The 16,857-nt window shown below is 33.4% G+C and overlaps 1 protein-coding gene across 4 annotated transcripts in view; it reads left to right on the top strand.

Moving 5' to 3' along the window:
* Rbcn-3B (WD repeat-containing protein Rbcn-3B) overlaps positions 1–14,201 on the top strand; it is a 289,137-nt gene extending 274,936 nt beyond the window's left edge. For all 4 annotated transcript variants that reach the window (XM_089089568.1, XM_089089567.1, XM_089089565.1 and 1 more), the window contains 2 exons: positions 6,907–7,011; positions 14,014–14,201. In XM_089089568.1, the coding sequence (XP_088945694.1) occupies positions 6,907–7,011; positions 14,014–14,199 (291 nt within the window). In that variant the 3' untranslated portion in view covers positions 14,200–14,201. The remainder of the gene's footprint in view (positions 1–6,906; positions 7,012–14,013) is intronic.
* Positions 14,202–16,857: the final 2,656 nt, after the last annotated feature.

Raw genomic sequence — 16,857 nt, 5'->3', positions numbered from 1 at the left:
ATTTATGATATTTTAAGGTTTTCATCATTGTTCATTTTAATTTGCGCCTGGTGAAATTGTATTTTTTCGGTGAAAGTAATATCTGCTTGTTGCATGTTTGACATATAAGCCAATTTCTTCGCTTTTCATGGAAAAACTTTGTATTTTTACATATTTGATTTATCTTTGGTCTTAACTACCATTACTGATATAATTAAATATAATAATTTAAAATTTTATTTAATATAATATTAATGCTGGTCGACAAGTTTTATTAATATAGTAATGTTAATTATTAATTGATAGGTGGCAGTAGAAGTCGTGAAGCAATGGTTTTGGACTTATTGTATTGTAATATGATTTTCAGATTTGTAACGTGCATCTTAAGTCCTCAAGTCCTCAAATACCTCTTTGGTTGTTACTGGAAGTTAAAATCATAAAAACTAGTTTTGTAACCTGGGATTGGTCATTCCAAGGCTATTGCTAGAAACCTCTGAGACTGTTCTTTGGTTTAAAAATTCCCATGCTATCTACGCTGGTAGGATATCACCTGTCGTTACAGCTATGATCAGCCACCCTCTGTCCACCTGTGTACTAATGATTTTACTAATTAACGTTCAAACGTTCCTCATAAGAGCAGTGTTTTTATAGGGATTGGGGACAGGCTCTGAAGCTGCAATATCTCGCTTAAAATAGAGGATAATAAAGACAGATTCTTTCTATTCTTTGCTTCAGTTTGTATTTATTTAAGAAGAATTCGAAAAATACATTAATACCCTCTTCACTAAATTGTTCCTTGTTGTTTCATTTCAAATGTATATCTGTTGGAGATTCTTTTAAGATTTACTCATATTATTTCTAGCTGCTGACTTTGAGCGCATAACTATTAAGGGCTCCTGTGAAATGATCCGTCTTAGCTCTTTAAATGAGATCTGTTTTAGTAAACGGACATGGACTTCTGGAATTCGGTGCTTATTATGCAAGTTATCTCACAACGTTTTCTGAAGATAATTTTAGTATGTATAAGGCCTACATATTGAGGAATGCCAGTATTGGATTTATTTAGGGCTTTTATGGGGAAGTTCTACATTTCTAAAAAAACATAAGAAGACAAATTGAAGAAATATTATTGGGAACTGTGAAGAATGCTGACAAAATTGATATAAGAATGGCACCTGTTCAGAGGCTCTTCTGGGACACTACCTGACTTGCCCTTAGTTGGGTAAGGGGTTGAAAATGGGTTCTTAAAATGAAACAGAAAAAATATCTGAATTGGTATGTAATTTTTAACTAACATATTTTGTGTGTTCTTGAAATTATCTAGTTTCTTTATTTATTTTTATTCTTAATTTTACTTCACTTTTAGAAAAAGTTATTATATGATTATAACTTTAAGGCTTTTATAATATATATATATATATATATATATATATATATATATATATATATATATATATATATATATATATATATATATATATATATATATATATATATATTATGTTTAAGAGGTAATTACTTGGCAAAAAAAAAAAAAAAAAAAAAAAAAAAAAAAAAAACTGTCGTCCTAATCCAGCAATTGAGACAAATGTGCACTTGAACGAGGCTTTTACCTTAACCATCTATCCAACTACCTAGGACCAAACAGTATACCCGAACCGTCAACCAAATAGGAATGTCCAAGTCCATGCAAAGTCGTCATCAATAAATGTAAGTCGTTGTAAATTTACAAGCAAAACCACTTTAAATCTAGCAAAATATTTCCAAGTAGAACCTTCCATTCAGGGCTCATCAGAAGAAATACCACCGGCCTTAACGGGTTTCAAGGCTTTACTTTCTTTACCCGGCACGGTGGAGCCTCTACCATAAGATCTATATGGCAACCCTATGTCAGGTAAAACTTGTGATATACATGCATACTAGTCAAGCTATTAAAAATTACATATAAAAAGTGTTTCAATGTTTCCGTAATAAAATCCCAGAGGTCACTGACAGAGACCATTCTGGAACAAATGAAGACATGTCCAGATGTATCTTTTATTGGTATCTGGAACCAATTACCAATTTAAAGATCCTCAAGCTTGTTCGAAAACCGCTAAAAACTCACACGTCCAAAATAGGTAATCGCAAGAGAAATTATATGAAAATATCAGTCAGTATTTCTTTATAATTTTTGTATATTTAATTAAGAGTTCATGATACATAAAACTAAATTGTTTGAATTGCCGACTAATTTTTTTGGCAGAAAAACCTCTTGAGATCAGTTTTTTGCTCAGCTTTTTACATCCATTTTTAAAATATGTGTAATTACTGCAAATTCTTGCATACCTAAATAATTGGAAATAATGAGGCGAATAAGTGATATTTGAATGTATATTACTTTCAGGGAATGGAACATTAATTACTTCAAAATTAAAATCATCCGTATTATTATATAATTTAAAAACTAATATATTATTATTTTAAATATTAATATTTAAATCTAATAAATGGTCGGAGTGTCCCATCCCATAGCTAGGCTCAAGAATTAACTCTTTTGGATAAATATTTTTTTAAATCTCAATAAACTCTGCACAATTTATTACTAAGAGATCGTCCAGATATCTTTTATTATTTGAAAGGTTATATTTTACTTTGCTTGGGCTATTTGTATTTATCATATATTCGTATTCTAATTGACTTAGAAACAGGTCTGCTATGAATAGACTCGCATTCCCACCCATAGGAATACCTACAGTTTGTTTATACAAATTCCCATTAAATCTTATAAATGTATTAAATAGAACAAATTCTAATAAATCGCATACCATATTCAAGCTATAACATCTTGAATTAATAGTACTTCTAAAGAAATTCGTCCATGGGGATTTTTTATTAAATTTATAATTTTAAAAAAATCCTATTTTATAAAAAATAAATTATTTTTTTATCACATTTTTGATTTTTTCTAATAATAAATTTTGTTAAAATTTTTTATACAAAGTATTAAAATAAATTCAATCGACTCTTTTAGCTGAAACATTCGCCAAAGATTCTACCACTTGTAACGAGTTATTAACACTCCAATATGGGTTAAAGTTAGAAAATATTTTAATTCAGGAGCAATATGCTTTAAATTTATTTCTAATTTCTCCTAAGATTAAAGATAGATCAATAGCCGCAATTCTGGTTGGACACCTTGCTGCCCCAGCAATAAAACGTGGTTTTGGTGGATTTTTATGAAATTTTATCGTCCAATATAAGAAAGGAAACTGTTTATCATTATCATTTATTTTAATATTGAATTTTTTCAAAATTCTTTCTTCTATATTTTCAATTAAACTATTCTCCTCGATATGAGCCTTTTCTTATGTATTTGTTGTTTGTAACTCTTTTGATAAAATATCACAATAGAGTTTCTGAAAAATTATGGCAAAATTATTGCTAGCTTTATCAACTGGTACAATTATAAATTCATTCTGTATATTAGCAATTGCTTTTTTCATATTGGCATTATAAAATATTGAATTTTTCACAGAATTTGGTGGATTAATTCTATACATGCTATTTCTTACACTAGTCAAAATCAAATTTATCCAATTCTGAAATCTATCTTCAGTAATTTTCTCCTTCTTGCACCAATTATCAATAGATAAGTTTAAATCATTCTTTAGTCTCCTAAGAATATCTGCTGGCCTTATACGGTAAGAAAGATGGAACTTAGCACCCATTTTCATTATATTTTGAAGATCACGATGCTTTATAATGGACAAATCCCCCGTTACAATATGCTTATAAGTTTGATCCATATACGGTAAAAATTTCTCAAAATTACACACCGGTTTCCAATTACTTTCCCTGTCCGGTTTTTTAAGTATTGAATTATAATTAAAAATCATTTGACCAATTATTTTTGAAAATTTATATGTTAAAAGTGGACTACCATTATACACCAAATTACATGGGAGGGCATTCATTACTCTCCGCTGGTTTAAGATTCTTGGCAAATTAATATCTTCTGTTTGTTTAGAACCAAAATTAATAGACAAATATAATCTATTATCCTTATTTACAATTTTATCAGATTAATTATGTTTTGAAATAAATTTTGATTTAGCTAAAATGCAAACTGTATCATAAATTAATTTATTTTTCGAGTTACATGCTGTACTATTTTTTGCAATCTAGAATACTTTTATTAAATTATTCCTTGATAACTTATTTAAAGATTTTATTAAACTAGTCATTCCATTAGTATCAAATATGTGACCTAAATCGATTAAAAATGCATTTAAATCTAAATAAATTTTTTTATTATTTTTCCTATGTCCTCTTGATCGGTTTTTACGTTTAGTGGGGCAATTAAAAGAAGGGGGCTCCGTTAACCCATTAATACAGTTAGCAACCACATTCGACATTTCTCCGTATTTCGCAACTCGATCATTTAGCCCAAAAGGATACGCGGTACCCAGAGCACTGATCCAATACTCTTCTTTTCTGCGTAATTTATTGTTTTTTTCTTCTTTAGTAAAGTTTTCTAGGTCCAGATTTTCTAAAATTGTAATAGTTAGATTAGATACTGAGCAAGTACCATTATTACAATGTTGAACTAGATAATTGTTAGTTTTTTCCTTGGTAATTGTAGTTTTATGTCCCGAAAATCTCTGATATATGTTGTTAATTGTTTCCCCCACATATTGTAATTGACAATTTTTACATTCTATTAAATAGATAATATTATTTGTTTTTACAATTTACCTTTCCTTTTAATAAACATTGAAACTTTTTATTATATAAATTTTTTTAACATTATTTCGAGGTATGATGTGATCTTTACAAATAAAACAACGACCATTGCACTTACTAATATTTGGCAGACCCCTTTGAATATTATCATTACCATTATTATTCAATATAAAATCAGAAATCAAATAAAACCAAAATGCCAAACTATAGAAAAATCCAAAACATCTCCAAAAGCCAAGCCAAAAGTCCACAAGTAATAAGGTTACTCTAAATAATCATCCAAAAAAAAAACAACTAACAAAAAAAATAAAAAAAAAAAAAAAAAAAAAACACTACCCTAAATAGAACATTTGCTTATGCTACCCTTTTAAAATAAGTGATAAATTCGCCAAATAATCATCAATTTCAGGTAAAACCTGGACCAAGGTCAAGGTCTGCCGGGGAGAAATATTTGATGCTTCGTCCACCAGCACTAGATCCGACCTGGATTTAATTTTTGTTTTACAGTTAATTACTTAGAAAGAAAAAAAAAAAAAAAAACAAAAAACAAAAAAAAAAACTGTCGTCCTAATCCAGCAATTGAGACAAATGTGCACTTGAACGAGGCTTTTACCTTACCCATCTATCCAACTACCTAGGACCAAACAGTATACCCGAACCGTCAACCAAATAGGAATGTCCAAGTCCATGCAAAGTCGTCATCAATAAATGTAAGTCGTTGTAAATTTACAAGCAAAACCACCTTAAATCTAGCAAAATATTTCCAAGTAGAACCTTCCATTTAGGGCTCATCAGAAGAAATACCACCTGCCTTAACGGGTTTCGAGGCTTTACTTTCTTTACCCGGCACGGTGGAGCCTCTACCATAAGATCTATATGGCAACCCTATGTCAGGTAAAACTTGTGAAATACATGCATACTAGTCAAGCTATTAAAAATTACATACAAAAAGTGTTTCAATGTTTCCTTAATAACATCCCAGAGGTCACTGACAGAGACCATTCTGGAACAAATGAAGACATGTCCAGATGTATCTTTTATTGGTATCTGGAACCAATAACCAATTTAAAGATCCTCAAGCTTGTTTGAAAACCACTACAAACTCAAACTTCCAAAAAAGCAAAGTGCAAGAGAAATTATATTAAAATATCATTCAGTATTTCTTTATAATTTTTTGTATATTTACTTAAAATTTCATGATACATAAAACTAAATTTTTTGAATTGCCAACTAATTTTTCTGGCAGAAAAACCTCTTAAGATCAGTTATATATATATATATATATATATATATATATATATATATATATATATATATATATATATATATACAGGTATACGGTATTCCTGCCTACGGAGCGTACTTGCCCCCTCCTTGTCCCCGCTAGAATGAATTTAAAATAATCTTGAATGATCAATATCTAGCTCCTATGCTTTTATTGTCAAATCTTCGACCGTCCGTTCTTGGCTCCATTGTGGAAACTTGTGACAAAGTCTAGTCTAAAATCTGCTAATTGTTTCTCAAACTTGTTAAATGTATTCCAAAATTGTCACCAAGGACACGAAACACCTTCCTAATTCGGTGCCACGACCTAGCGGACCTGAATTTAGCATTGAACACTTCTCAGCAAGCGAGAAACTACACCTATAGTCCTAACTTCCTATTAAGGTCTTCTGTCTAATTTCTCTGTTCTTTTTTCCCCTTTGTTTATTTCAAAGTTATTATATTTCATTGCTGCTATTTAAGCACCTTCAATTTTTCAATCCTTTTATTATTATTTTTATGTACTCTGTGACTGGACACTTTTATAACCTATTATATTCGATGGGTTTTGAATATATTATATTATTATCATATATCCCATGTATTTCGCCTATTTCTCAAATTTGCTCCCTTCATCTTACTTCGAAATACATTCCAGAGTACCAGCCTGATACACTTATTCCTACATATCATAGTCTCTTTGCTTAGTGAAGGATTGCAAAATCTTTAAATCCGTAATATAATAACTCAAATATTGATTGCACTATTAACTCAATATGATTGCAATATTAAAAAAAAAGTAAAAAAGGCTCATTTGTTGTGCTTCAAAAAAAGGACATTGTTACTCTTTTAAAATATTCATCTGGTATGTGAGTTTTGATCACTAAAATAAAGTTAACTAAAAACGGCCGTATTTACAGAAATATTTTGGTTTTTCAGAGTATTGCTGCGCATAATGGTGAAGTAACCGCTTGTTCATTTTCACCTGATGGCAAGATTTTAGCCTCATATTCCGCTACAGATAATCGAGTAGCCTTTTGGCAGGTGAGCTATTCTTGTTCGAAGCAGTAATTTTGATTCGTCAAAATGTATTAAGAAATCAATTGTATTAAGTCAGAAATTACCTCAAAGCACAAAAGAAAAAAAATTAGATTTTCCCCGATACTTTCCCGATTGAATAAAGTTTTAAATAAAACCAAATGATAGTTGAGTCTAGAGGTTAGGTTTCTATAAACAGTGATTCAAAATCCCTTTTTCCATTTGGAGATCAATTCTTAGAAAATACCATTTTCTTACCAATTCTTAGAAAGATTACCATCTGTATATACAAGGTAAGACTGCCTTTGGCCATTCTTCGTCGTTACGAAAAATTAAGTAAGAGAAACGGATTTTAATTTAAACAAAGTAGTGAAAAAAGTTAAAAACAAACAACACATTAATTAATAAATAGACAAATTCCGAATATTTCGGTTCCACATCCGGGAGAGAGAAAAACAAAAATAAAACTTTAAATAAGGAAAAAGAACAGTTTTTAAAATAAAACCATCTAGAAAAAAAATGACAACTAAACACACGGAAAAAAAAATAAATACAACTCGCATTATAAACAACTTTGAAGTAAAACAGTTTATTTTTAAAAACTGTTTTTTAAAAATAAAAAAGCCTTTCTCTGTTGAGAAAGGCTCCCGGGCATGGAGCCACAATATTTAGAATTTTTATTTATTAATGAATGTGTGGTTTGTTTTCAACTTTTAGTCTAGGACCCAGCCTCTGAAAACTGACACAGGTGTGGTCAGCGAGATGATCGCGAAACAGAGGTTGGACCCAACGTAACTGACCATGCTGATTACGGAAACGAGCGCTATATTGTTGAGAAATGTTGGCGTGTCGTTGTAAGATCAAAGTTTTAGGTTTCTTCAGCTTTTAGCTACAAATAAAATGTGTAAGTGTCAAAGTAAAGCCAGAAATGCATCGATTCTAGAAACCTAATACAGGAAACGTTGCAAATTCACCTCGCAGCAGAGAAGAGGAGAAACTGAACAGCTAAGAAACTTTTAACTCAAAATGAAACAACTAAAAGAACAAATGGCTATTACATATAAGAACGAATTGTCCAAATTTCAAAACTCGTCTTCCGAGGACTCATCTGCCGATTCGTTACATTTTCCTGCACACTGACACAACAAATCACAACCTCTGTTCTTGTCAACACACGGGCAGGCTCTAGAGCAAGTTCGACAAAGGCAGTATTCGGGACTGGTACCTTGTGGGAAAGGATCTCCCCCCATTGGAACTGGACAGATTTTGTCATTCGAAAAAGTCCAGCCGAATCGAGTAGGGTCAACTGGCGAAGGCCTTGGCAAGTTTGCTTCCAACAGGAATTTGACCTGTAGCAAAGAACGCATAGCGTGAAAAGAAAAAGTGTCATCCGTCGGAGGCAAGTATTTCAGTTCCCGTTTTCTCGGGTACAGGGGAATGCGCAAATCGTTCAAAGACCTGAAGTCACCAGGGTCTTTGCCGTACATTGCTACGACTACCTTTCGGCAGGCAGATGTAAATTCTTCGCAGACAGCATGGGCATCGTCACACCTTAGCCTCACAATCACGTTCCGGATATCCTCATAGAGGTTCCATCTTTCAACTGCTTTCATAGCTAACTTTTTGCCCTTGCCATAAAAATAGCTGACGGTATCACACCCAGTCACACAGTGGACCACTGGCAGGCAACTGAGCAAACTGTTCGGCAGGACTTCACAAAGCTGGTGAATTGGCACAGAATACTTCTGAAAATTCACATGTATGGCAAGACCAACCAGCTCCTTCTTTTCAAATAGCTGACAGCAGTGATACAGAAGTCCAACAACTATGTCAGTGTCATTTGCTAGCACAGCAATCTCCTTGAAGTTTCTCCCTAGAGCATCAAGGACATGTAAAATTATCCTTGTGTCCGCTTCTTCATGGTTTGAGCTGAGACGCTCTTCGTAATCTTCTGCACTCACATTTGCTGGCAATTTCGCAACTTTCATCCGATCTGAAGAGCCTCCTGAGAGATACAGTGTCACACCTTGCTTGACGAGATCCACAGACCCTTTACAAATCTCAAAGAAAACCTCAAGGAGCTGACTTTTTGTCTTCGAACTTGCCAAGATGGAGGTCCAGTTGGACAGCTTTGAATTCCTTCCCAGCAATATTTGTGCTCTAGCGTTCGCACCTCTGTGCTCGTGGCAACCGCTGCTGTCTTTCAAGCAGATTTCCAGCAGCATTTCCAGATTTCCAGCAGCATCTCGATACCCGAATAAACTGTCATATCTGTCAGCTACAATGTGAATTTCTCGCACATCCTGCATTTCTGCATTTCTGACATTCTCTGATTCTGATTCAGTTCCATGTCTGAAAAGAGCACACAGATCAGTGTAAAATAGACTGCAGGCACCTTTTCAAAACCCTAACACCATTTCTATGATTGTATATTTCACCATCATGACAAAAAAAAAAAAGGCAAAACAGACAAAAAAAGACAGAAAAAAAAAAAGTGAAAAGTTTAAGCCAATTATAAATTTTTGAGATAGCCATAAATATCTGGAACTCCCTAATGAAAGTACAAAAAATGAAGTTCAAAATGCCGGTAATTAATCAACCGCCAGAAATAGCTAACACTACTGTACGCCATTTTGGATATCACGTCGTTTTTCTCAAGTATTTCTTTCTCCTTTCGGCCAAAACTGTTTTTGATGTTAAGAATTAAAAGAGAAGGGTCTGGCGGATGTGACAGTCTCATGTTTGTTGGAACGTTTGTTGGAAAACAAGCCAAGTGGTTTGCAAGTGTCCCATCTCACAGGTATTAATTAATTTATATACAAATTATGACTTAATATATTATTTACATACAGTGGACTCAACTGGCCTATGTAGGATTTTATAAAAAAGGGGGGCGGGGGGTTGATGAAAATTGTGAAAATAAGGATTTTTATTTTCTTCTAATAACTGGTGGAAGAGGTGTGATGGTTTCAGGGGCAGATCCAGGATTTTTTAGGGGGGGGGGGCGCAAATTAGGTTGATCCGATAGACTTACGTTAGGTTTCACTTTCATAACACACAGATATTTAAAAGTCATCAAAGGTCAGGGCCCTCTAGAGGGAGGAGTGGAGGTGGGTACTTGAGAATACCTTCCCAGAACACAATTTAGCCTGTAGACCCATGCCTGATAGTTTCATGTTCCTACCCTAAAGATAGCCAGAAATAGCTAAACTAGAATTTTACCAAAAAGATAGATGGATCTACAGGCTAAGGTATGTCCTGGGATGGTATTTTGAAGTACCTACCTCCACTCCTTTTCCCACTAAAGGATCCTGAAATTTGCCAACATGACAGGTAGAACCTATTGAAATTTGACAAAACAACTCTTTACCTCAATTTTCAGTTATTGGTTTCTTTTTCTCTGGCTTTAGTTCTGAAATTATAATTCCTGTTATTTGAGTAGAATTTTGAGCCATATTAATGTTGTTGTTTTTTTAATATATGAAATGTATTTGCAGATCTTTAGAACCTTAATACTTGGGATTGAGCAAAGTTGTGAAGCTGAAAATTTTGTTGTTTTAATTCATTCAAGCAGAAGATCTATTTTGCAAGGTTTCACTCAAAATCAAAGGCCAGGACCCTCTAGAGGGAGGAGTGGAGGTGGGTACTTCAGAATACCTTCCCAGGACATACTTTAGCCTGTAGACCCATCCCTGAAAGTTTCATTTTCCTAACTTATCCCCTATCCAAGATAGCCAAAAGTAGCTTAAGTAGAATTTTATCAAATACTAGAGCTATGCCCCTGATGGAAACAAGGTTAAAAAAAAAATTATCAATTATTCCCCCTTTGTTAGCCTACTGTTTCTAAATGTAAGAAATAGTATATTACAACTAAATCCTGAAGCATGTCAATACAACTGAAACTTTTAGATTCCTGAATTTATACTTTCTCACCATGATAGTTGTCACCCCGACAATACCCCTTTATTTCCTATATTCTACCCCTCTTTTTCAGAAATGAATTTTACCCCCACCCCTATTAATAACAATTCAGGGTATATATTTGCACATTAGGGCAGTGGGGGTAAAGTTTTTTTCTGATACAAATAAGAGGTAGGTTTAAAACTTACCCCCCTCCCTCTAATGTGCAAATATATACCCTGAATTGGTATATATAGCCTAGGGGGGGGAGGAAATTCATTTTGACAAAAATGATTATTATATTGGTTAAGAGCATAAAAAGGGCATCAAGTAGTATGTTTACTTTATTTGTAAGTCACTAATTTTAAAAAGGGTGAGATAGGGAATGATCATACTATTAATTCTATAAACTGTGCTCGGAACTGAACAGGAAGCTGATGCAAAAGGTTGTCAACCTCTGAAATACTAGACTACTATGCTATAGCTTACTACTATACTATAGACTACTAATACTAAGCTATGCTTGCTATATACACTACACATTATAAATCACTGATGAAGCCTGAAACACGCTGGCAAATACTGATATATGCTGGATGTATGAGATAATGAAATTAGCTTGTTGGCTTTTGGGGGATCATTCTATCCAGATACTTTCCCTCGACAATAGCGTTTCCTATTTAGGGCATGTATCTTGTACTCTCCAGATGGCGTTGCTAGCCGAGAAAAAAAGAAGCGAAAAGGCAACTTTGAACTGCTATAGCTGCTGATGCCTGCGTCTCACACCGGTATAACGGATCTTCCCGGGATCAGCAGGTCATGCTCTGTCCTTTGGTACAGAAAAATCTTGGTCATTTCACTGACCACTCACAAACTGAAATAGAGCACATTCCTTCGGGTGGGTCCCAGACTATTTTGTCAGTGCTTTGTTTAAATTAAAACCCGTTTCTCTTACTTGATTTTTCGTAAATCGAAAAGCGGTGTAGTCTAAGAAATTATCTTCGTCGGTACAACCATTTCATATTACAGGTGTATATAGAAGAATGTGTCATTGGAGTTTAAACATCAGATTGGCCAACACGAACTATTTGTCCGAAATAATCGGTTGATTGACAGAAACTCTGAGTAACTAGTCCCGAAAATTTTCACCTTGCTTAGGGATATTACTGTTAAATGGAGGAGATAAATCGAATTTTGATATGCTTAAACATTTTAATTATAAATGCTTCAATATTCTTTATTGAAACAAACAAAAACAAAATTGACCAACAAAAGGCTATATGGCCTGTAACGTAAGGGTTTCTAGGCTTTATCCCCCCCCCCGGAAAATACCCCCCGTAGAAAATACCCCCCCCCCCCCCCGGAAAAAAACAGGGAAAATAAGGCTTTTCAAAATTAAGAATTTTATTTGAGTTTTATTTTTTTAATTTCCTTAGAGGGAAGGAATTTTTGGACTTGTGTATTATGCGTCTTTCACTCAAGTTTACGCTGTGTAAAAGAGAACACACCGGTTTTTTCGTTAGTTTTGTCGTTAATTTAGAAATAAATGTGGGCTATAGCTTTGCACATTACGGGGGGGGGGGGGGTAAAGTATAGCGGGTCTGCATGTAAAATGTGTTTGGCACAATTATTCTGGATATTAGATATATAGATAGATAAGTGTATTTTAAAGCCAAATATACTGCCATGAACACAGTAAAATAACATAAATGTAAGGCACAAATAACATAAACTTTGGTGAGCGATCATCATAAAACACTTAAATGAAACACTACATTAACTTAATAATAGTACTTAATACTTGTAAAAACGGTCATTGAATAAAAAAATTAAATACATGGAAAAAAACACTTAAATGAAACATTTTTTTTTTTTTTTTTTTTTTTTTTTTTTTTTTTTTTTTTTTTTCCTTTACTTAACGAACTTTACAGATACTTCGATATTTTTTAATGATTTTTAGCGGGCACAAACATATAGGGACTTGTTTTCTGAGTAGAAATTGTCCTCATACTTTACCCCCCCCCCTCCTTATATGCAAATATATAACCCAAATTATATATTTCCCATATATTCTGTCACATGTCTTTGTCTTGTCTCGCGCTAAGCTGAAAAAAACTAACGAAGAAACCGGTTTGTTCTCGAGTTTTACACAGCGTAAAATAAAAAAGTAAAACTCGAATAAAATTGTCAAAGTTGTAAAGCGTTATATCCCACGGGGGGGGGGGGGTATTTATCGGGGGGAAGGCGTAAACGGCGGCCCACCAACGTAAGGGTACCACAAACAAAACAACTAAAAAAAACAAAAACAAATAAGAGTTGATGAAAAAGCGCAATTATTTATTGACAATAGAATAAGATTGAACCAGGAAAGAGTAGTAAGATGGCATTTGACCATGAAGATAATCAAAAACAATAATAGAACACTCCAATAAGGCTGGTCATTGACTGATTCATCTCTAGGCTTAACTATCGAGCCATTTCATGAAAAGAGAAAAAGGTTTCAGCAAATAAAGAAAACTATCTGAGGTCAGTTTTAAAGATGTTTCAAAATATAGCCAGGAAATACAGTACAGCAATATCTATGGGGCTATTTTTCAGTTGCAATAGATGTTAGTATGAGGAAAAACGTCCCTGGCAGTCTAACCAGAAGATATCATAATACTTACAATGATGATAAACCATGCCGGTAATTACGGCATTCCAAACAGCACTGCACATAGGTTTTGTGTGATCCTTCTGCGACAGAGTGTATATTGAGACTTGTATGCGATAGTCTATTATAAAGTGAAACGTTAATACAGAAAAGGCGTAGATTTTATTTAACAAATAGTCATTTTTTGATAGCGTTAAAGTTATTTTCACAAAAAAGTAAAAGGAAAAAATGCTAAAAAGATATGGCAAAAGCAGATAATGGGATTGTTTAATCATATGCTCATACATTTCTTAGATTGACACTATTTTTAGCTTAATTGCTTCCTTAAAATATGTTACGTTGCACTGAGCATCACGTATTTGTACTTTGCACCACAATCGTAAACAGAGCAATAAATATATTATTCTGCTTCAGTAATCTCATTTCTATTTGTAAATTATGCATTTCTTCTTTAGCAAGTATCTTCTGGAGTATTTGGTCTCGGATCAACACAGACCAAATGTATGAAAGTGTATAGTGTCAACCCGATTCCTGAACAACTGAAATCAAATCCTTTGAAGATTGGTAAATTGGTGTGGGTTAGCAGTAAAGCGGTGTTACTAATGCTAGCAGATGGTTCTGAAATAAAACTAACTCTTTAGAATATTACTTTCATGTATGTTCAATGTACTTTTCCGTTATTTCATGATGAAAAGGGATTAATTCAAATTATCCCAATTTTTCAGTACTCATTTAGCGCAGTTTCTTCTAATTGAAAATGATACTGAACAGGAAACAATAACACTTACTATTCTCTTTGATCAATCAATCAGTGCATATAAATGTGGATTCTGAGAAGGGGGTGGGTAGGGTGGTGATAGGCTAGAATCTTGGTGACCCTTCTGTATCTAGAATACAGAAATAGGACAAGGTTGCTTTCTTTCCCTGTAAAAAAAAGACCAAGTAACTGAAAGGTCGAACCAACACCCTCTGTGCCAGCAATGGTTTTGAGGAGCCTTATCCTTTTTATCCTATTCTGTATCTAGAATTGATTTCTTGTGAATTTTTGTTTTCTTTTTTTCTTATTTTTTCTCTGCTGATTTGATTAAATAGAAATAAAAACGGCACAAAATTAAGCTACACCCAAACAAATTAGGGTCGCGGTTGACAAATTCGTATACTTGTAAATATAAACTAAGATAAATTAAACTGCATCCAAGCCAGGGAAATGGTACCCCCTGGGTCTATCCCTGGGCGTTTAATGTTTTTTCCACCTTAAAAATAAGTCATTTGGGGCTCATGATTGTTTTAAATAGTTTTTACCGAAAACACTGGTCTCTGATCTCTGATAAAAGGCTATTTCTTCTTTTTTCTTAATATTTAGAATAGCGTGTTTCCAGTAGTTTTAAGCAGAAACCGCCCGTCACTTTTCTTTTGTAAAGAGGTTTTTTTTTTTCAGTGTAATTGTTATCATTTAACTTTTTTTAATGATGTTAGTTCAAATACCTGATTGCAAACATCGGGATTGAGCCTTCTTTGATTAAAGAGAATTGTATTTCATAGGGAGGGATAGGGCTTTAGATATGTCTGGGTTAGGTAGGCCTATGTCAACAACATTGGTATGAATCACTTGTGTGCACTGCATTTTGCTTTCAATTTTCAATTATTGTTTTGCTTTGATCTCTGATACACGGGCAATGTTTTTTTTTGTTTTGTTTTTTTTCTTATACTCGAAATAGTCTGTTAAGTTATAATTTAATGCAAATAATTTCAAATATGGTTTGAATCACGGCTGTCACGGCTGTTCTTAGGCTACATTTTAATTTGAAGTGTAATATAAGCTATACAAATAGTCGATAGATAAGTAAATTCTAGTGTTTTTTCGTAGTGTTAGAACGGCTTTTTCAGCCTTGCGTGTAATTTTTTTTCCGTTTACTAAATTCCTGTTTTGTTCTGATCTCTTTTTATTGTTTTATTGTATTATAATTGATATGCTTTAGAAATCTAGTTATTGTTTGGTGTTTAAAAAATCTAAATTTTATTTTGTCTATTCGTCTTTGTGTTTCTAATATGAATTATTATTAGAAACATAATTATAGGATCTTATTTTCTATTTATAAAACTTTAAAATATATGTTTTTGTGAACTCTTGCTGTTAAATAAAGGGTTTCGTGTCGTTATAAAAATAAATTTCTGATTGGACTGAGACAATTGAATACGAGAATACTCTTAAGAATGTGTCACTGCCAATCATTTCTTAAAAAACAATTTTTCACATAGGCGTGTGAAATTTGAGATAGTCCTTTGAATGAGCTCTTTCTCAAATTCTTAGTGCAACCACTTAGGTGCAATTATCCATCAGCAAAACGGAGCAAGTATACAATGGTAAAATGCGACTGTCAGGAATTTCACTTCTAGGTCTGGAAATCCGAAATAAGTGTCATTGAATGCCATAAATCTAATAGTGAAAGATTTTTTTCCCGTTCTCAATTGCTACTGGCAATTGTGTGTTAGCTCGCAGAAAAATAGCTGATGGCTAGTTTGTAATTTGTGGCGAGGTGTACCCAACCGAATTGAGGCCCAGGCTTCAAAGGCCCATTGCCTCCACACCATGGGAGGCTGAGCTTGCAGAGTCACACCAATGAACCCCACCCCAGGCGAGGGCTTGATATTGGCGACACCAGGACTTGAACCCGCGTCCCGAAGGACATAGTTTGTAGGAACATAAATTAAAAGTGAAAGCTCCAAATTTAAGTAAAGATTTAATGAAACACTGAAATACGGAGTTTAAAAACTTCAATTTTAAAATTGTGCGTGATTATTTCTTAAAAAGGAAGCTTACATGTTTTAATGTCATAATCTGACTTTTTTTGCATTTTTGTTGGAGATCTATCAATAATTTCTCCGGTAGTTCTGAAACGCTTGGATTTGTTAGAGAAACTAACTGAAGATTTTTTGTCTGTTTGCATAAAAATATTTTTTGGTAAAGGATTACTAACAATTTCTTTTGAGAATGGAGGACTGAGGTGTACAGTTTTTCAGGTGGAGTGCCCGCTTCAGGGTTTTTCGCCCATACCGAAAAAAAATATATATAGATTGTGTTTTTTTGTTTTTTTGCAAATTTAAGAATACGTACGGCTATAATTGCTACTGTTTCTCAATCAGAATAGCATAAGACAATTTATTTTACTATGCCTTCTTTCAATATTTTTTGGAACTTTGTACTTTTAGATCAAATAACATTCAAGCTTCAAAGGTCGAATGCCTGCTCAGAGGCAATGCTAGTACCATTGGTTGTTGGGGATATACGGGCAACAAGG

The sequence above is a fragment of the Artemia sp. Qi Xiang Cuo genome, chromosome 5 (genome assembly GCF_049724085.1).
Source record: "Artemia sp. Qi Xiang Cuo chromosome 5, ASM4972408v1, whole genome shotgun sequence".
NCBI classification, from domain to species: Eukaryota; Metazoa; Arthropoda; class Branchiopoda; order Anostraca; family Artemiidae; genus Artemia; species Artemia sp. Qi Xiang Cuo.
Note: the sequence above shows the minus strand (reverse complement) of the source record. Positions and strands in the feature narration are given on the sequence as shown.